Genomic DNA, 23,028 nt, shown 5'->3' with positions numbered 1-23,028 from the left:
GGAAACTCCATCAATATGTAAATAATCCAGGAAATGTTGGTCCCATGAATCCTTCCTGAGAAAAGTTTTGGAGTTTCAAAAAACCAAAATGACTGGAGAGACATCAACATAAAGATCGGGGGTTAGCATCAAATACATACCATATAGAATTAAGACTAAAGAGGGCTATAGGGAGACAATATAGTATATAATGGCCTTATGCACTGGAAACGTAGATCCTGGACAACTTTAAGAATGGGGAGAGAATGGGAAGAACATATGGAAAAATTGCTGTCTTTAATAATCGTTAAAAATTATTTTATAGTTTGTCAAGAGTTCAGAAATTCCTTCAGTTCCACCTGTTTCCTTTTCATCTGTTAAATTCAAATAAAGATAAATATGAGCATTTTATGAAAACATATTATATAATTTGTTAAAAGTGTGGACTGGAGGATCAGGAAGCCTGGGCTCAGATCCCAGCTCTAACTCTTGTTAGTTAGATGTAGATAATAGCTCTGCTAGGCAGCAGCAGTGTAACCTCAAACAAGTTACGTATAATCCCTCTGGTGCTTCACTGTCTTCATCTGTAGAGTGGAGATAATCCCTGTTGCAGGATGGGGACAAATTAATGAAGGAAGTGCTTAGAAAAGTGTCTAACACATAGCAAAAGTTCAAGAAGTATGAACTGCTATTATTATTGTTGTTACTATTATTCCATTTACCAGTAAAGGTGCAGTCAGCCCTCCGGAGGAGGTGCATAGGTTATGTGCAAATACTACACCATTTAAGGGACTTGAAAATCCGTGAATTTGGGTATCCGAGGGAGTCCTGAAGCCAATCCCCCACAGATACCAAGGGACGACTGTATTTCCATTCCTCTATGTTGTTCTCATAACCTTAACGATGATTATAGCTGGATAACAAGATTAATTTTTCTCTTTTGGTTATCTGTATTTCTCATTTCTCTATAATAAACATATTTCTTTTAAAAGAAATATTATTTTAATTTAAAAGATGCACCCTGAATGTTACATTTTCATGGGTGTCTGCTCATTAGACCCAACGCTTAACTGTGTTGGACAGGAAAAAAGCAATCAGAACACTGCAGCAGAAGTGGCTTCTAAGAAAACATTAATTTATTATTATTATTATTTTTTTTTTTTTTGCGGTACGCGGGCCTCTCACTGTTGCGGCCTCTCCCGTTGCGGAGCACAGGCTCCGGACGCGCAGGCTCAGCGGCCATGGCTCACGGGCCCCGCCGCTCCGCGGCATGTGGGATCCTCCCGGACCGGGGCACGAACCCGTGTCCCCTGCATCGGCAGGCGGACTCTCAACCACTGCGCCACCAGGGAAGCCCAAACATTAATTTTTTAATTGCCTTTTTTCATTCCTGAAACTCTGATTACGCTCATTTTCACCCATCGTCAGCATCAGGGCCTTTGCCTGAGCACTGCTTCTATGCATATGTCTATGTAAGGTAAAAGGGACAAAAGCAAAGGCTCTGACCTGTTATTCAATTTTGTGAATTATATGTCAGTCTAATTTTAAAATGACTTGTAGAAAAAAAAAATCCACAGAATTACAGTCCATAATTCAATTCTTACCCTGCCGATTTTTTAAACAAGGTAATCGACAATAGAATAATGGCCAAAGATGAAAAACATCCTAGATGAAAACAAACCGGTGTTTGGGTGGTGAACACAACTGGCTTTTAGTTGTTAGTCATCCTAGAAAAATACATGTATGTATATAGAATTGTTTTAAAGAAAGAGACAAACGTCATAGAGTAATGGAGCGCCAAGTTCCAGTTTAAGAGCACCTTCAGGATTCGGTTATTTCACACAGCGAGCTGCCAACAGAGGCGAAGCGGGCTTCACGCACCTAAGCACCACGCAGAACACTGGCCTTGTGTGTACAAATCAGCTGACCACGTGCCCCCGTCTTCTTCAGAGCAACAGACACAATAGAAAGTTGTACAATATGAATTGTAGATCCCCACGCCTTAAAAATCACTGCAGCCTAAAAAGAACTTGTTGAATGTGGTGTGGAGGGGACTAATTTGGTACCATTTGAGGTGGCTATCAATTCAAACACTCACTTTGAAAACTGATAATTAAAGGGAAAGAATTAAACATGTTTCCTACCTTTCTAGCAGAAACCGAATTTCAGAACAACTAAGAAGCCTAGTTGAGGACTGAAAGCAGTGCTTTGTAGGAAAATGCTAGCTTATAAGTGTAGATTAAATGATAGATGAGAAAAATCATCATCGTTTCACAACCCCTACTGAGATTATTGATTCAAGCAAAGATACTAATTGGTCAATAAAAAGCATCTGCTGAAGAGTTGACAGGGTGCTAACATTACCACCACACAGATTATCTTCAGGTGGCAAGGGGAGGAAACGTGTAGATGGCAGGAGGGGACATGCTATTATCACCTTAAATACAGTGGTCCATCTCACTAATGGTGGGACAACTGGATATTATCTGTCTCCTGACAATTGGGACAGCTGGAAATATTTAAATATGGACTGAGTATTAGATGATATTAAGGAATTAATAATTTTTAAAGTGCGGCCATGCTATTTTGGCTATGTAGGAAAGCGATCTTAGCTTTTAAAGATACACACTGAAGTTAAAAAAACATTCAGCAGTATTTGGAAGTCAACTCCAAGTTAAAAAGCTGCTTTCCAATCAGGAATTCAAAACTGGCACAGCACTGAAAATGTAATTGGTTTCCAAGAAGCAGAGGAAGAATAGATAATATTTTATGGATGAAAAAGAAATGCAGATGCAGAAGAGAAGCAATTCCCTCCGCAAAGCCCCCCTACCCCCCAAATATGGCCAGCAGCCCAATTAGTCACACAGAAAAGGCAAACAGCAAAGCAACAGGAAAAAATGCTGCTGGCCAAAATGTTACTACAGTGATGAGCAAAACACTGTCAAAACAGTAGAAACCTTAAGGAAAATGATACAGAAGATTTAATTTACTGGTGGCTAAACCTAAATAAGTTTTTTTTAAACAACCACTACTGATGGTGCAGCGTGGAAGAAGAAATTGTTTAGAAAGGGCATGGATTATTTCTTGGGATTAGAAGTTGGTAAATTTGGGCTACAATAGCTTCTACTTCAGGTTCTGCAATTCCCTCTCTATATGATAGTCCTTGAGAAATTTCTCCATGGTCCCCAATGTCCCCATCTTTAAAGTGAGGAGCTGGACTAGAATTTTGAAAATTTATAGTTAAAGACAACTAAACATGTAAACATACACCTCATTAGATGACCTCTAGGGCAATGTTCACTCCATAATTATTCATTCCCTAATTCGATGATTCTAGAAGTAAAAGGACAGTCTTTCTGCTGTATATGCAGTTCAATTTTCGAGAACTGCTGCCATGTAGAGAAAGTAGATTATTCATTTGGTTAAAAAGCAAACATGGAAATTTGTTCTATTACCCTTTCCCCTGTCTGGCATTTTTATTATACTTTTAGTTTTAAACACTGATTTTATTTAATGGTCTGCAACCACCGCAAACAAAAACATCTTATGCTTTTAGTGGTCCATCTTGTCAGTGTATCCACCTCACTAAATTATAGAATTATCTGACTCATCAGGACAACATATTATCCTCTAGACAGCAAATTGAAAAAAAGCAATTCTCCCATCTCTGAGAAAGATAATTGATCTGATTTTGCTGTCAATGTTACCATCATTCACTCTATCACCCAGGCTTGAAACCCTGAAATTATTTTTTACTCTCGCCACCTTTCATCACCCACACAGAGTCACCAAGTCGTAATGAGTTTCCTTTAATAATGTCTCTTGCATCAATCTCCTCTGCTACCACCTAAATTCAAATCCCTATTATCTCACAGACCTGGATGACCACAATATTCTCTTTTCCCTTAATGACTTGTACAGCGTTTCTTTTTATTATAAAAGTAATACATGCTCATTACAGGCAATTTGGAAATTTCAGAAAGGTAAAGAGAGAATAATATCAATTATCCACAATCTTCCTGCCCAGAGATGATTATTTTGACGCATTTCCTTCCACTCATTGTTCTATGTATATATTGATAGGTTTTTTATAAAAATTAGGATTGTAATACACTACACATTTATGATATGTTTCTTACACTTACACCGTGAGTATTTTGCTAGGACATTAAATGCTTTGAAAACCTAAGTTTTCAAAAAACTTATTCTTGATTGTTGATGTTTCCTTAGTTTCTAATTTTTCATTTTAGAAACAAATGCTGCATTGACCATCCTTGTACCATTGTTGGATTATTTCCCTAAAATAGATTCCTAAAGAAATAATGACCAGATCAAAGATTCTTGTTACATTTTACCAAGTTGCCCTCCAGAAAGAACACATACCATTTTACAGGCCCACCAGCGTTGCACGAAAAGTGCCAGTTCCCCACCCACTTGTTAACACTGGATATTATCACTTTTTAGACATGTATTAAGCTGGAAATTTATATCTCATCAATGCTTTGGCTGTATGTCCTGTATATATCAGTGAGTCCAAACATGTTTTCACAGATATTGGACATTTGTGTCATGGCACTTCGACTGTCTTCATTCTGCTAAAAGGGGTAGCAAACTCAAATGCTTTTCAGGGGTCTGGCATGTTAGGTCAATGTGTGAAACCACAGTGGGAATTAGGAATTCTCAGGAATTCCTAATCTCAGGAATAGGGCCTGAGATGAACTGGTAGAGTGCATGCCCTGCTTAAGATCCCAAATTGAAAAATTTTAAATACACCACGCTGGCCAAACAAAACATCTGTGGGGCAAATTCAGGACTAGGTTCCCAGGTTGCTACCGTGCTAGCGCCTCCCCTCTCTAATCCATTCCCTCCAGGTCGTTGTCAGGATGACAGGTGTGGAGAGAAGGGAACCCTCCTGCACTGTTGGTGGGAATGTAAATTGGTGCAGCCACTATGGAGAACAGTATGGAGGTTCCCTAAAAAAACTAAAAATAGAGCTACCATATGATCCTGCAATCCCACTCCTGGGCATATATCTGGAGAAAAACATGGTCTGAAAGGGTACCCCAATGTTCACTGCAGCACTGTATACAATAGCCAAGACATGGAAGCAACCTAAATGTCCACCGACAGAGGAATGGCTAAAGAAGATGTGGTACATATATACAATGGAATATTACTCAGCCATTAAAAAGAAGGAAAGAATGCCATTTGCAGCAACGTGGATGGACCTAGAGATCGTCATACTGAGTGAAGTAAGTCAGACAAAGACAAATATCGTATGATATCGCTTATATGCGGAACCTAAAAAAATTGATACAAATGAACTTATTTACAAAACAGAAACAGACTCACAGACTTAGAGAAGAAACTTATGGTTACCAGGGGGAAGGGTGGGGGGGGGAGGGATAGTTAGGGAGTTTGGGATTGACATGTACTCACTGCTATATTTAAAATGGATAACCAACAAGGACCTACTGTAGAGCACAGGGAACTCTGCTCAGTATTACGTAACAACATAAATGGGAAAAGAATTTGAAAAAGAATAGATACATGTATATGTATAACTGAATCACTTTGTTGTACAACTGAAACAAAACATTGTTAATCAACTATACGCCAGTATAAAATAAAAAGTTATAAAAACAAAGAATGATATTCCTAATACCTTCTCATATAAGGCCAGCCATAACATGACTCCAAATCTGTTTCTCGGAACTCCCCTATCCCAACCCGGTACTTCTATCATACAGAACTCTAAGGAGGTAGTGAGGTTCTTGAGGACAAACATTCTATCTTACAAAAGGCAATGCAGCAGAGTGGAAAGAAAGGGAAAAGTCTAGAATCAGACAGTCCTGGGTCAAATCTCACCTTATTATCTACTAGCTGTGTGGCTGCAGTAGTTATTTAACCTCACTGAGGCTCCATTTCCTCATGTGTGAAATGGTACTAACAGCACCTACACCACAGGGTGGTTATGAAGATGGAGCATTTAATACACTGTGTACACACGGCAGACTTCCAATCACTGGTTAGAGGAGCTGTTAGAATACTTGCACAATTCTCAACCTCTAGCATCTGTCTCAGTAGCCGGCAAAATGAAGACACACGGGTGATCCTAAGGAAAGTATCTGTAACAGTGATTTTCAAAGTGCGCTCCATGAATGATCACGCCAGGATAGGAATCATCTTTGGGCTCCTTTGAAATATGCAGATTCCTGGGACCCATCCCAGAGCCGGTGAACCCGAACTTCTGAAGGTAGGGCCCAGGATTCTATACTCCTACAAGCACTGCAGTTGACTGTGACTCAAAGCTGAAGAAACACCGTCACCTCAGTTGCAGTATACCAGCCCTTCATCAGGTGCCTGACTTCTAGACCTCCCTGGCTAGTGGTGCCCTATCTGGCACAGTTACCCACTGCCCATGCCCATGACTTGGTGAAAAAGTGATCCAGATGGCTCTTCCTCTGACAGCATGGGAGCCTCCCTGCCTTCCTTCCCTAGCCACTGTGTATCACCCGTCATTACAAGAATCGTTTGGGCGTTAAAGATAAATGGAAAGTATTATCAATAGTAATACTAAGCACTAACACTTACTAAGCACCTATAATGTGCCAGACACACTGAGTGGTTTCTACGTATTAAATTAATTTAATCCACATAACAACACTATGAGGCAGGTGCTATCATTACCTCCACTTTTTACAAGTGGGAAAACTGAGGCACAGGAAGGTTAAGGAAGTTACCTAAGGTCAAATAGACGGCAGATGACACAGCAGAGATTTGAATCCAGACACTCTGACTCCAGAGCGCAGGCTATTATCTACTATGCTGTACTATTTCCCTGAATTAACGGCCCTATGCCTGAAATTACTAATTTAAGATATATACAATAATATTGATATTTATTTCATTTAGTGCCTTTATTATTTTATTTGGGTGAATGTATTTATCAGAGAAGCCTCAAACTCTTTTGTTCCCATAAGGTCTTAGCTTTTCCAGCCACAAATTCTAGCGTAAGAGTCTGCAGCCAGCTAACTCTAACAGTTCGGGTGGGTTTGCTCTAGTTCCATGTCTTCGGAGGCCAGCTTTCCAGGCAATAGCATGAACACAATCTATTTCAATTGTTTACCTTATCTTTCTATTTCCCTAAATCAAGTTTGAAAAATTACTCCAGTCAGAAGACCTGACTATTGGCTTAGTTTCATAAAGGAGGCTCCTCCCGCTGCAGGTTTAGATCAAATATGTTCCCTACCCCAGACAGAGAATGAAGCCCCGCGAAACAAGACAGACGAAGTATTCTGGGAACTTCTTAAACGCTATGCTTGGCCTGAGATACAACATTTAAAATCAGCTCTTCCTTAATCTTTTAGATAAAATGTAGCTTAAAAGAACCAATTTTGAAATGAAATTCTGACACATGCTACAACATGGATGAACCTTGAAAATGTTATGCTAAGTGAACGAAGGCAGACACAAAAGGACAAATATTATAGGATTCCACTTATATGAGGCACCCAGGTTAGGCAAATTCAGAGAGACAGAAAGCAGAATAGAGGTTACCAGGGGCTGAGGGGAATGGAGAGTTATTGCTTAATGGGTACAGTTTCTGTTTGGGATGATGAAAAAGTTCTGGAAATAGTGAAGATGGTTGCACAACACTGTAAATGTACTTAATGCCATTGAACTGTATACTTAAAACTGGTTAAAATGGTAAATTTTATGTTTTACCAAATTTTTTTTAAATCCCATAGCCTCCCCCCCAAAAAATCAATTTCAGACTTCACGGAGTCAGTGCTTACCAGGGTATCATCATTCTGGTCTCCAAACATTTCTTTAAAAATCTTGCCAGGATCAGGAATTGGAGGGAATATAATAATCTTGAGCCTTTAAGAAAACAGAGACATTTTTGATCAAACCTTCCATTCCATAGAAATGTCCCACTTAAATACAGCCATATTAAAAGAAGGCTTGGACAAAAGACATGGTACACAAGTCATCTTTAGTGATGACGTACTTGTGAAAAAATTTCTAAAACAAGCTGAGAAATCGATCTCCTAAAAGTATCAAGTGTGGATAAAGCAGAGGGCCCATCAGTAGCAGACTACTTATACCCTTTCAATGAAAAAAATTTTTCCAGCTTTACTGAGATATACTTGACAAACAAAAATTGTATAAATTTGAGGTGTACAAAGTGACATTTTAATATATGTGTACATTGTGAAATGATGATCACAATCAAGCTAATTAACACATCCATCACCTCACATAGTTATAATTGTGTGTGTGGCACTGTGTGTGTTATCCTCTATCATTTAAATAAAAATGGTGCTTTACTTATCACAGATCAGATGGGAGCTTGCTGTTTATAATTTTGAAAAAAATAATCTTCCGGGAACAGGGGGCATTCTCTTTAATTTTTCTTCCTTTTTCTTCCTTGTCTCCTCTCTGTTTTCTTTTAAATTAAAAAAAAATTTTAATTGAAGTATAGTTGATTTACATTGTTGTGTTAATTACTTCTGTACAGCAAAGTGACTCAGTTATACATATATATACATTCTTTTCCATTATGGTTTATCACAGGATATTGAATATAGTTCCCTGTGCTACATGGTAAGACCTTGTTGTTCATCCATTCTATACATAATAGTTTGCATTTTCGGCTTCCCTGGTGGCACAGTGGTTGAGAGTCCGCCTGCCGATGCAGGGGACACGGGTTCGTGCCCCGGTCCGGGAAGATCCCACATGCCGTGGAAGCGGCTGGGCCCGTGAGCCATGGCTGCTGAGCCTGCGCGTCCGGAGCCTGTGCTCCGCAACGGGAGAGGTCACAACAGTGAGAGGCCCACATACCACAAAAAAAAAAAAAAAAAAAAAAAAGTTTGCATCTTATAATCCTAAACTCCCACTCCATCCCTCCCCCACATCCCTCCCCCTTGGCAACCACCCCAGTCTATTCTCTATGTCCATGATTCTGTTTCTGTTTCATAGATATGTTCATTTGGGTCACGTTTTAGATTCCACTTATAAGTGATATCATATGGTATTTGTCTTTCTCTCTCTGACTTACTTCACTTAGTATGATAATCTCTAGTTGCTGCAAATGGCATTATTTCATTCTTTTTTATGGTTGGGTAGTATTCCATTGTATATATGTACCACATCTTCTTTATCCATTCATCTGTCAATGGACATTTAGGTTGTTTCCATGTCTTGGCTATTGTGAATAGTGCTGCTATGAACATAGGGGTGCACGTATATTTTAGAATTAAAGTTTTGTCTGGACTCTATTTTTGCATCTGATAGTAGTACCCTTTGGTGGACCTACCTCATCTCCTAGGTCTCTAAATGTTGATGTGTCCCAGCATTCTCTTTTGTCCTCTTTATCTCCCTCACTTTATTAGTGCTCTCTTCCAGTCTTAGGGCTTTAAATCCATTTACATGCCAAGGACTCCCAAAATTCTATCTCCAGCCCAAACCTCTCCCTTAAACTCCAGATTCATGTATACAAGTACCTATTTAGCATCTCTACTTAGATATCTAATAGGTATCTCAAATTTCTCATGTTCAAAACTGAAGTCCTCACCTTTTCCCTAAAGCCAGCTCTCCTCCCAATCTTCTCCATCTTAGTAAATGGCTCTAGTATTCACTCAGTTGCTGAAGCCCAAAATCTAAGAGTTATCCTTGAATCCTCAATTTCCCTCACACCTTCGAAGACAAGCAGCCATCAGCAAGCACTATTAATTCCATCTTCAAAATATATTCCACATCAGACTACCTCTTACTACCTCCTAACTAGTCTACCGGCCTCCACTCTTGTCCAAGTCAAGTCTTCACTCAGCAATACAATGATCTTTTACGACAGTAAATCCAATCACATCCCTCCCCTGATTAAAACTCTCTCATGTTTCCCCATCATGCTTAGGATAACATTTCAATTCCTTGCCATAGCCTACATGATCTGGCCCTGCCAGCCTCTCCAGCCTCATTTCCTGTTGTTCTCCCCCTTGCATGCTCTCCTCTAACAAGACACACGGAGTTCATTCCAGCCTCAGGACCTTTGCACTTGCTGTTCCTTTGGCCTAGAATACTCTTTCTTTGAATAGCTGACTGGTTTGCTCCTTTAATTCTGTCCTCAAATGTCACTTTCTCAGAGAGGACTTCCCTGGCATCCTATGTAAGATGAGCCTCATATCACTTCCTAGCCTTTCTCCCCAGCCCAACTCCACAACTTTACTACTCACTAAGTGAAACCATAGATAGGGACTTTGTTCTGTTCATTGCCACAACCCCAGCAATAACAACAGTGCCTGGCACATAAATAGGCACTCAACAAACGTATGTTTAAAGAATACTGAAATAACGATAAAATGTTGATTCTAGAACCAGCTTAATAACCTTATTCCAACTTTAGGTATTTACTGAAAGAGCAAATAATAGCACCAGACTAGTCCCTATGATGAAATTGAGAAAGTAAAACATTCTCAAGGAATGAGTGCTGTAACTTAGAGACAACTTGAAGTTCTCTTTCTTATAGCATTAAGTAGCAACCTGTTTTGCATTCACACTAGACAAGTCATTTAATTGGTAATGGTCTCCATTTCTAAAACTTATGATCTACCAACCAACTGTTGACAAATTAGGCATTTGAAAGAGTAGAGTGAACATAGGTCTTATCAACAATTCTAAAAATATACAAAGAGAGCACTGCCTGAGCAGAGCCCTGGGATCCAACACTTTTCTCACCAGAAAATGGGTACAATAATATTTCTTTGCCATGCCATACTACCAAAAAGCCAGGTAGAGCCAAAATGCTTCCAACACACTGGGGAAACATCAAACACACCCACAAAGAAGAATAACCATAGCAACCAGGGTAGCAGAAACTGTCAAGCCTGCCTGGGCAGCTGCCTTACCTTTTCAGGTACAGTAGAAGGACTATGATTGCAGCTGCAACGATGATCGGAATGATGAGTAACGTGGTTATGTAAAATGTTGGATTGGCCTTCTGACCTGGAAAATGAAAAACAAAGAGGAAGACATGAGAAATAAAACCCTTTTAGAAATAAACCAAGCAACAGTTGTATTAGACTAATGAGATTACAGATATTTCTGCCCTCTACACTAACATATTTCCCAAAACTCTTCAATTCTCTTATCTTTTGTTATCTTAATAGTGAAAAAAAAAGTCCTGCTCTGGTGCCTAAAATTCCATGGATGAAAAAGCACCTTAAGGATTATCTGAAACCAGGATATCTTAACTGGTTTCAGACACTATTAACAAAGATGTTATATTTGTTAAATATGTCATCTCATTAACAGTGACTATCTTTTCTTATTGGTTACTTAGCACTATTAGAACACCTAAAATAATCCTAACAACAACTACCACTACTATTCTTAATTGAGCAACTACTGTATGTCTGATATCATACTAGGTAATTTTGCATGCTTATATCTATGCTAAAGAGATAGATAATATTACTTCCCACTTATACAGATGAGAAATGTAAGGCTCAGAGAGGTTCAGTGGCTTGTCCAGAGGGTTTAGTAAGTGATGGAGTCAAGCCTCAAACCCAGCACTGTCCAATTCCAAAGACTTTCGTTAACTGCCTTGCTACACCTAACACTTAGAATGGCATGTCTAGTTATTGGGTTGGCCAAAAAGTTTGCTCAGGTTTTTCCATAGCATCTTACAGAAAACCCAGACAAACTTTTTGGCCAACCCAATATATGCTCATCTTTTCCACCAGGGCATGAAAATCTGGAAAGCATCTCAGGGCCTAACATTGTGTTAGGCAGCCTCTAAGATGACTCTAAATGATCCCTGCCTCCTGATATTCACACCCCTGTATAATTTTCTCCCCTTAAGGGTGGGCTGGACTACATGTGTGAATAGCAACAGTGATGGGATGTCACTTCTGAGATAAGGTTATAAAGGGCTGCAGTTCTCATACTGGGTGTTTCCTCATGCTCTCTCGTTTGGACTACGCACTGGGGGAAGCCAACTGCCATGTCATGAGGTAGCCCTGTGCAGAGATCCAAATGGTAAGGAACTGAGAGAGCCCTCTGTATTAGCTTCCTAGAGCTGCTGTAACAAATCACCACACGCTGGTTGGCTTAAAACAGGAGAACTATATTCTCTCACAGCTCTGGAGGCTAGAAATCCCAAATCGAGGTATCAGCAGGGACATGCTCCCTCTGAAGGCTCTAGAGTAGACTCTCTCCTTGCATCTTCCTGGCTTCTGGTGGTTCCCAGGAATCCTTGGTGTTCCTTGGATTTGTAGCTGCATCACTCCGATCCCTGCCTTCATCTTCACATGGCCCTCTTCTCTGTGTTTCTGTGTATCCTCTCTTCTTCTGATAAGGATGCTAGTCATTGGATTTAGGGCCTGCTCTAAGCGGGTATGACCTCATCTTAACTTGCTTACATCTGCAAAAACTCTATTTCCAAATAAGGTCACATTCACAGGTACCAGGAGTTGGAACTTGAACATATCTTTTTGGGGCACATGATGCAACCTGCTACAGCCTCCATCCAGCATCCAGAGTGGAAATGAGGCTTTCCAATGACCATATGAGTGATTGTGCAAGTGGATTCTCCAGCCCCAGTCAAGCCTTCAGATGCGACTGAAGTCCCAGTCAACAGCTTGACTGGAACCTTATAAGAGAACTTGAGCCAGACGTACCTAGCTAAGCTATGCCCAGATTTTTGAGCCATGGAAACTGTGAGATAGTAAATATGTGTTTTTTATTTTTTAATTATTTTTTTAAAATTTTTTGGCTGCACTGCACAGCATGTGGGATCTTAGTTCCCCAACCAGGGATCGAACCCACGCTCCCTGCATTGGAAGCATGGAGTCTTAACCACTGGACCGCCAGGGAAGTCCCATATATGTGTTTTTTGTTTGTTTGTTTGTTTTGATTAATTTTTATTGGAGTATGGTTGCTTTACAATGTTGTGTTTTCTTGTTTTTTGTTTGTTTTTTTTTTAAATTAATTTTTATTGGAGTATAGTTGCTTTACAATGTTGTGTCCAAATATGTGTTTCGTAAGCCACTAATTTTGGAGCTAATTTGTTATGCAATAATAGATAACTAATACAACCTTGCCTGGCACTTAGCTTGTTCAGTCTTTCAATTAATAGGGAATTGACTACTTCAATAACCTGTCTCTCTGACTGTTAGATAGCTGTTAGAAAGTTCTTAAGTTGGTCCTGTTTTGGCCCATGGAGCCACAAAAAAGACAGCCTACTCCCTCTTCTACCTGACAATACCTCAAATCTTAGAATTCAGCAATTATGACTCCCTAAGCTTACTTCGTTAACTGTTCTTCCCCAAATTTTGAGATTCTTCAACATCCTGATTACCCTTCCACGGAAAGATTCCAGTCTGCCAATGCACCTCTTACAATGTGGTGCCCAGGATGGGATGCTGTATACTTTTGATGTGGCCAGGACACTGTGCCCCACCCTGCAGCACCCCCTTGTTCTGGATGCTGCACTATCACTGCTGCCTATGACTGCAGTATGCCTTTGGGGGATATTTAAGGGACCGATGTTGAGTCACTTTGAGCTTACAGTCAAATAAAACCCTATCCCTCACCCCACAGCACACACATCCATAAGGGACATGTCTTTCCAATCCTGTACTTGACCCTGGCAGATAGCTTGCTCAGCCTCTCAATTAATAAATGAAACTGATTTTCTTCAAACCTAGATATATGTTTATCTCTATAAAATGCCATCAAGGTCATTGTCCTACTCTTGATTCTGTTACCAGCACATAGGATAGTACTCTAGCGTTGCACAATCTGCAGATTTAATCATGCCTGCCTTCTATATTTTTGTTCAGGTTGTTAACAAAGATACAGACAGGACAGAAGAGAGGATAACACCATTTGGACTGCAAATTTTCAAAGAGCTGCATATTGTAAATTAACCCTGAGTGATCCGACAATAATTAAACAGAAAATACATTTCAATTGTAAGTATTCTCTGGCTGACGTCAAGAATAAAGAACAGGGACTTCCCTGGTGGCGCAGTGGTTAAGAATCCGCCTGCCAATGCAGGGGACATGGGTTCGAGTCGTGGTCCGGGAAGATCCCACATGCCGCGGAGCAACTAAGCCTGTGCGCCACAACTACTGAGCCTGTGCTCTAGAGCCTGCGAGCCACAACTACTGAGCCCGCGTGCCACAACTACTGAAGCATGCACGCCTAGAGCCCGTGCTCTGCAACGAAAGAAGCCACCGCAATGAGAAGCCCGTGCGCCACAACGAAGAGTAGCCCCCGCTCGCCACAACTAGAGAAACCCCGCATGCAGCAATGAAGACCCAATGCAGCCAAACATAAATAAAATTTTTAAAAAAGAATGAAGAACAGCCCTTTCCCACAATCAAGTTTCTGCTTCAACTTAGTTTCCATGTATCAATGGTTTAACTTTTAATAAAATCCCATTCTCTTACCTATACTCATTGCTTGACTCCAATTACTCCAGAGTTTGTCATCCTCATAGCATAACTTATTTGTTTTGACTCTTATTCTGACTGTGTTCAGAGTATCAGGAACAACACCAGGGACCATGAAACAAATTGTACCCTTAGATATAAAATAAAAGCACACAAGGAATATTACCAGCTTATTCTCTTTCTCTGCTTCTGAATCCTAAATTTAATTATCTGCCAACTTTTGTATATGATTAAGACTTTGTATTGCAATACAAATTATCTGACTTTAACTCCTGAAAAAGAAAATTGGCAATAATCCACAGAACAAAGTAGTTTGTTTTTCTCAAAGCAGTTCAAATTTAGGATATGCTCACCCTGTCCCACCCCCAATTACTCTGAGTTTAAGCCCAAATAGCTAAAATTGAACTTACTGACCTCTAGGTTTCCTTCAAATTCTGAATCCTGACATTTGGCCTCTTCAACCTTGAAAATATAAAAAATGAATACATTCAAAAAGTTTTAAAGACCACACTTTATATCATTTAACCGTTTTAACAAGTTCTCTTTTATGCCATTATCAGAGGACCAGGTGCAGTGAAAAGAGGTAGGTTTTTAAAAATAAGTGGTCAATTACATATCCATATGTGAAAAAAAAGAATCTTGACCCCTACCTCACACTATTTACAAAGTCAATTCCATATGGATTGCAGATCTAAATGTGAAAGTTAAAATAAATTAATAAATAAATACATAAATACAGCAAGCTTTTAGATGAGAACATACAACATCCTCATGACCTTAAAGTAGGAAGATATCTTAAATAGGACCAAAAAAATATTAACCATAAAGGAAAAATTTTTATAAAATCATCTATATTAGGGCTTCCCTGGTGGCGCAGTGGTTGAGAGTCCGTCTGCCGATGCAGGGGACACGGGTTCGTGCCCCGGTCCGGGAAGATCCCACATGCCGCGGAGCGGCTGGGCCCGTGAGCCATGGCCGCTGAGCCTGCGCGTCCGGAGCCTGTGCTCCGCAACGGGAGAGGCCACAACAGTGAGAGCCCCGCGTATTGCAAAAAAAAAAAAAAAAAAAAAAAAAATCATCTATATTAAAATTAAAAGCTTCTGTTTACCAAAAGATATCCTATTAAGGAAATTCAAAGTTAATGCATAGAGTGAGAAAAGATATTTGCAGTTTATGACAAAGGACTTGCATATATATATATATATATAAAATATATATTTATATATAATACACACACATACATATACCTCATAAATTAATAAGAAAAAGACAGACAACCCAACAGAAAAGTGGCAAAAGACTTGAACAGACATTTCACAAGAGGATATTCAAATTGCCAATAAACATAGGAAAAAGTGCTCAACTTCATTAGTTATCAGGAAAATGCATATTAAATCCATAAGATAACGATACACACACCTACTGGACAATACCAAGTGTTGGTGACGATGTAAAGCATCTAGCACTCTCAATTTCTGCTTTTAGTAGTGTAAATCGGCACAACCATTTGGGAAAACTTATTATCTACTAGAGACAATCATATGTAACCCTATGGCCCATATATGTGCAACAGAAATGTACACATATGTGCACCAAGAAATAAGTGTGCAAATGTTCATAAAAACTCTATTCATAAAATTCCAAACTGGAAACTATTCAAATGTCTATCAGCAGGAGAATGGATAAATCAAATGTGGTATATTGACATGATGGAATGAATGCAATGAGATGCATCTTCAACCACAGGCAACAATATCCGTGAATATCATAAACATAACATTGAACAAGAGAAGACAGACACAAAAAAAGTTCTGTATAATTCATTTATATAAAGTTTAAAAAGAGGCAACAAAATTAATCTATGGGATTAGAAGTCAGGATAATAATCGTTCTTTGGGAAAGTAGTGACCAAAAGGAGTCATGATTGAGCTTCTAGGGTACTGATTATGTAAGTTAAAAATCATTTGTGAAAAATCATTGAGCTGTACATAATGACTTCTGCAATTTTTCTATAGTATACTATATATAATAAAAAGTTAAAAAAAGAAAACTATTATGCTCCGTTGTTGAGAGTGTAATATACCAAAAATGACTGGGTTAGAGAAAAGAAAGTAAAATGCAATTTTCTCCTCTACACAACTTAAGTCATGTGCTGTCTGAAGTAAAGAGAACAACCAGTTCTTAAAATGTAAATATTTCCAAATCAACACATGAAAATCTGTTGCTTAGTTAAATAGTCTACTTCTGGCCAACAGGTCCATGAAAAGATGTTCAACATCACTAATCATTATCGAAATGCAAATCAAAACCACAATGTGATATTATCTCATACTTGTTAAGTGGTTATCATCAAAAAGATAAGTGATAACAAGTGCTGGAGAGGGTGTAGATAAAAGGAAACCCTCGTGCACTGTTGGTGGGAATGTAAACTGGTGCAGTGACTATGGAAAACAGTATGGAGGTTCCTCAAAAAATTAAAAATAGAACTACCATACGATCTAGCAGCCCCAAGGAAATCCTGCCATTTGTGACAACATGGATGGAACTTGAGGGCATTATGCTAAGTGAAATAAGTCAGAGAGAGAAAGACAAATACTGTGTGATCTCACTTGTATGTAGAATCCAAAAAAGTCGAATTCACTGAAGCGGAGAGTAGAATGGTAATTGCCAGAGGCTGGGGAGTGAGGAAAATGGGAAGATGTTGGTCAAGGGTGCAAATTTTCAGTTATATATTCTGGGGACCTAATGTACAGCATGATGATTACAGTTAATAATACTGTATTGTGCAGAAACTAACACAACATTGTAAATCTACTATCTCATCACACACACAAAGAAGGTAAGTTTGTGAGGTGATGAATGTGTTAACTTGTTTGTGATAATCATCTCACAATGTATATGTATATTAAATCATGTTGTGCACCTTAAAATAATCACATTGTACAACCTAAATATATACAATTTTTACTTGTAAATCATACCTCAATAAACATGGAAAAAATAGTCAACTTCTATCAAAGAGATGTTTAAACATGGGACAAAGACCAGAACACACGCTATGATCTTTGGCATTCAATGTCATTCACTAAATGGTTCCTACCAGCATTTGTGAAGAGTGAAAGGCCAACTGAATGATGAAGAGCCATCCTATCAATATTTCATATAGGGGCAGAGCAAAGGCCACTCGGGGGCTACTGTACACCAGTGCTGGCCATTCGGAATCAGAGGCCTGCTGGGGAATCACAAGTGCCAACTACCACTTGAGGGACCAGGTTGCAGGCTGATGTCCCCCCTCCCCTGGACCATCTCCCAGATATATATATTCCAAAGTCAGCAAATCATTGTGTAAATTGATAGTTCTGGGCTCTTGTTCAAATGTAAATCTCTTTGTGTAGTTTACCAACTGCTCAGATATTTCGGTGAGAAAAGGAAAACAAGGATACAGATCACCAAGTAGATAGCTGGCGGGGATGGAGGTAGTCAAAGCCAAGTCACTTCTTACTTTATGATTCTGTCATGAGCTACCTCTGACCCAGCACCATGTGGTGGCACCCATTCATGTTCCAGCCTACTTCCCCCTCTTAACTAGAACACCAGGCAAAAGAATTACTCAAAAAAGTCTTGCAGAAAGAAACAAAAAGGGTCTAACCAGCAGAGCTCAAAATCGGCAAGCACACAAAAAGCTGATGACATTCTAGGGGAAGAAACAGCTGGTGAACATCTGCTAAGAGAGAGAACATTAAACTCAAGTGTATAAACAGAGTTAACTCCAAATCAACTATAGTTCTGGTTTTGATGGATAAAGTTCCACAGTATAGTGTGCTCTCTTCAGTTCAGAAGTTTGCAAAAAAAAAGGTAACTCAATTTAACAAGAATTTATCAAGTGGTGACTATGCACATGGTCTTATACCAAGTGTTCTTGGTCAAAGCTTAATACATGGAGACCAACCTCTGAAGTCATACTTATAAGCTATGTGGCCTGTAGCAAGTTACTTAACCTCTCTGAGCCTTAGCTGCTCAGTAAAATGTAGGTTAAAAGAGAACCTATTTCATCGATTGTTATGAGCTACTGTATAAGAAGTACATAGAAGAGTATATTTGTAACACATCATAAACAATAAGTGATGGCTGCTACTATTAACAGGAAGTATTGAGGTGGTCCCGGGGGTCAGACTTTTACAGAAATCTTGACTCTATCACTTATTAGAAATGTGACCTTACAAGTAACTTCTGGGACCGAGTTTTCTCATCTGTAAAATGGGGACAAAACAACAGGACCTTGGGACTTCCCTGGTGGTGCAGTGGTTAAGAATCTGCCTGGCAATGCAGGGAACACGGGTTCGAGCCCTGGTCTGGGAAGATCCCACATGCCGCAGAGCAACTAAGACCGTGTGCCACAACTACTGAGCCTGCGCTCTAGAACCCGCGAGCCACAACTACTGAGCCCGCGTGCCACAACTACTGAAACCCACGTGCCTAGAGCCTGTGCTCTGCAACAAGAGAAGCCACCACAATGAGAAGTCCATGCACCGCAACAAAGAGTAGCCCCCGCTCACCACAACTAGGGAAAGCCTGTGCACAGCAACGAAGACCCAACGCAGCCAAAAATAAATAAGTAAATAAATAAATTTATTAAAAAAAAAACAGGATCTAGATCCTTGGAGTTATTGTGAGGACCAAATGAGACAATTCAAATAAAGTGCTTATTAAAATAGCTAATACATAGTAATTGCTTAATATATGTTAGTTGGTATTAGTAGCAGGAATGGCACAAAGTAAACACCACCTAACTCCTCCCTACAGGAGCTTATATTTCTTGGTAGAGATCATGGGTAACTAGCAGGACATAATTCAGTACCAAGTGAGTAATGCAAGCAGCACGTGTCTCAGGATTTCAGACAGAAGAGAACAGTAAAGGCTGGAATAGTCAAGCATATTCGGCTTTCGGATAACTCACTTGGTTGTAAATTCAAGTCTCACCCCCTCCCCACTTGGAAGCCCTTTGCCTTTTCCTTTGTGGCATTATTTGGGGATTCAGGTTTCTGGTACGAATAATGATTATTCTATTTCAGCAAACGCCTTCATTTGCAAATATCCAGAAGAGGTCTGCTCAGCTGTGGACCTGGTCACTTCCTCTTGGAGTTACAGCCTGTTAATACCAGCTTATTTTAGTAAATAAAATAATTTAGTTTTTGAAACTCCCATGATGAGCTAAAGCAAGTGGACCAAGGAATCTGCCCACATGTGAGATTCAGGACTCCTTTAAAAACCAATATAATATACTTGGTTTCTAACCTCTAAAACTCAAATGCACACAGGGCCCAGGCAGGTGGCACACAAATGAGTGGGGCAGTCCACGTGGTCCTAAGGCGCCACCTTATGGCAACTACACTGTCAGGTACCACAGTTTTAAATCTGGGTAAAAAATTCAAATTTAATATACAAGCAAACAAAACCCCACTTTGTTTGTGGTCCAAACAAAAATGTTTGAGGCCCGAGTTCATGTCCTCTGCTGTAAAGTGTAACAATGAGACTGAGGCCTGGAGGTTATGCCACATCCAGTTATGCCCAGTGCCCCACAGTGACCTCTAATTAGCATGTTTTGTATTAGATTACAAATAGCGTAAATGTACATAATCCAAAAAATACTGACTACTCAGTACTGACTACTTTAGTTGCCACAAACGCCAAGAAAACTGAATGGCTGTACTGGAGCCTCCAGGTATCTACATAATCTGACCCCAGCCTCATGCTCAGACATCTCTTCCTACTACATTTTGGTCACACCAGTCTCCTTTTTCTCACACATGCCAAGTTCATTCCTGCCTCAGAGCCTTTGTACACGCTGTCCCCTCCGCCCCCAGATCGTCAAATGGCTAGCTCCTGTGCATCTCAAGTGTCATCGCTTCGGATGACTACCCTACCTAATATTCCCTCAGGACTTCCCATCACCCCCATTTAATTTTCTGCATAACATTCATTCTCTAAAATTAGCTTGCTCGTTTACACACTTGTTTTCTAGTAGGTAAGCTTCGTGGGGAAAAAATTCTTTTCGGCAGGTGTCATGTGCACATAAAACAGTGCCTGGCACATGGTAGGCACGTAATAAAAAGTTTTTGAACAAATGAATTAATGAATGGCTGGAATCTTGCAGCCGATGCTACCATAAACTGCCAAACCTTTCACCATCCTCTATTTCAGAGAAGTTTCATCATCATCATCATCATCACCATCATCATCAGATGACAAATCTAAAAGCTACATTTCACTGATATTTCAATTTATTACACTGTAAGAAATTCAAGTGAAAGAAAAATATCTAAATAACAACTATCAAAAAAAAACTTACGTAGAAAATATCATGTGTCTCAGCTTGGCTGTTATTGACTTCTACTTCATAAGATAAGCATCTGCTATAAAAATTCTGTGGATTCTTCCATTGCACGTATAAGTCACCATTTTGGAAGGAGAGACTTTTAATATGTGGAGGATCAGGCTTCACTGATAGAAATAGAAGAATACAAATTAGCTTCCAGAGTTTATTTTGATGAGATACACATATGGGTAGAGACAATGAAGGTCACAGAGTAAATCAAAATAGGGCTGATGCTTTTAATGGCCTTACATGATCAGACATACAGTTCTAGAATTTCTGATTAGCCACAATTAATATAGGGCGCCTAGTAAATGTATCTAAGGAACATCTTTGGGGTGTCTGCCAGATGACATGAACTCTGATCTGCATCTGCTTAGGACATGGCTGGGGTATAATCAGGACATCTAGCTGCCACAAGGAGGGTAAAGAAAAGAAGTGCTTAGGTCCAGATATGCCTCTACATGATGGGTACCAAGGAGCATCAGGTACAAGCGGTTTCCCCAGGCGACACTCACTTATGCCAATCAAAGACCACAATTAAAACATTAGCATTGGGCTTCCCTGGTGGCGCAGTGGTTGAGAGTCCACCTGCCGATGCAGGGGACGCGGGTTCGTGCCCCGGTCCAGGAAGATCCCACATGCCGCGGAGCGGCTGGGCCCGTGAGCCATGGCCGCTGAGCCTGCGCGTCTGGAGCCTGTGCTCCGCAACGGGAGAGGCCACAACAGTGAGAGGCCCACATACCGCAAAAAACAAAACAAAACAAAACAAAAAAAATTAGCATTGTTTTCCGTGGGACAACTAAGCCCACGTGCTGCAACTACAGAGCCCACGCACTCTGGAGCCCGAGTGTCACAACAAATGAGCCCGCATGCTGCAACTAAGACCCAACGCAGCCAATAAATAAATAAATATTGAACATTAAAAAACAGCCTAATTTTGTCACATGCTACAACATGGATGAAACTTGAGGACATTATGCTAAATGAAATAAGTCCATCACAAAAGGACCAATACTGTATGATTCCAGTCATACGAGGTACCTAAAGTAGTCAGTCATAGAAACAGAAAGTAGGAAGGTGATTACCAGGAGCTGGGGGAGGGAGGAGGGGGACAGGGGGAGGGGGAATTAGTGTTTCATGGGCATGGAGTTTCAGTATTACAAGATGAGAAAGTTCTAGAGATATGTTGCACAACAATGTGAATATACTTAACACTACTGAACTGTACACTTGAAAATGGTTAAGATGGTATATTTAATGTTATATAATTATAACCACAATTTAAAAGAAAGTAAAAAACAAAAAATTAGCCTAGTCAATTTAGTTTTTCAGGAGTCAACTATGCTTAAGACCGAGCAACAAAAGAGAATGGATAATTAACAGAAAACAACTTGACAGTGTCATCTTCTAGCTGAGAAGGATCTCCCTTTATTTTATTTTTTTAATTAATTAATTTATTTATTTTTGGCTGCCTTGGGTCTTCATTGCTGCGTGCAGGCTTTCTCTAGTTGCGGCGAGTGGGGGCTACTCTTCGTTGCGGTGCGCGGGCTTCTCATGGCGGTGGCTTCTCTTGTTGCAGAGCATGAAGCACGGGCTTCAGTAGTTGTGGCACACGGGCTCAGTAGTTGTGACTCGCAGGCTCTAGAGCACAGTCTCGGTAGTTGTGGCGCACGGGCTTAGTTGCCCCGTGGCATGTGGGATCTTCCTGGACCAGGGCTCGAACCCGTGTCCCCTGCATTGGCAGGCGGATTCTTAACCACTGCACCACCAGGGAAGCCCAGGATCTCCCTTTATATCACCACTAATCTCTAGGAAGAAGAGCAGCAAAATGAGCTTTAAAAGGTCCAACAAGGACAACCTGCCAAGCCGGGGGGCGGCGGGGGGTGCAGAGAAGGTCTTTGCTTCAGATGATCCTACTTGGCAAGTTTCCGCACACACCCCCGCACAACAACCCCCCGCCCCAGCCTACAAACTAAGCTATCCTGCGTGCACTACTAGAATTCATTTCCATGGCTGTCTGAAGCGGCGGTAAACAGTGTTCTACTCAGACTTGGAAACCTCTGTCAATTCATGATTATTTGCCTATAAATTTTCTGTGTACCACTTAGCCAGAATCTGAGCTCTCTGTCGGGATATCACAACAAATAAATAAACGTGACGCTTACACTACTCTGCTATAGAGACTTACAAAACGCTTTTATACAGCTCACA

At 40.1% G+C, this 23,028-nt stretch overlaps 1 protein-coding gene across 2 annotated transcripts in view; it reads right to left on the bottom strand.

Moving 5' to 3' along the window:
- IL13RA1 (interleukin 13 receptor subunit alpha 1) overlaps window positions 1-23,028 on the bottom strand; it is a 65,201-nt gene that overhangs the window by 5,630 nt on the left and 36,543 nt on the right. Inside the window, exons 6-10 of one of the 2 annotated variants that reach the window (XM_049704689.1) lie at window positions 20,791-20,942; window positions 14,856-14,903; window positions 14,439-14,571; window positions 10,890-10,986; window positions 7,779-7,863 (exon numbers count right to left, since the gene is read on the bottom strand). In XM_049704689.1, the coding sequence (XP_049560646.1) occupies window positions 7,779-7,863; window positions 10,890-10,986; window positions 14,439-14,571; window positions 14,856-14,903; window positions 20,791-20,942 (515 nt within the window). The remainder of the gene's footprint in view (window positions 1-7,778; window positions 7,864-10,889; window positions 10,987-14,438; window positions 14,572-14,855; window positions 14,904-20,790; window positions 20,943-23,028) is intronic. The other variant, XM_049704690.1, reaches the window with a different exon arrangement.

This window comes from Orcinus orca, chromosome X (assembly GCF_937001465.1).
Source record: "Orcinus orca chromosome X, mOrcOrc1.1, whole genome shotgun sequence".
Classification (NCBI taxonomy): Eukaryota; Metazoa; Chordata; class Mammalia; order Artiodactyla; family Delphinidae; genus Orcinus; species Orcinus orca.
The sequence above is the reverse complement of the archived record's forward strand: the minus strand, read 5'-3'. Positions and strand labels throughout refer to the sequence as shown.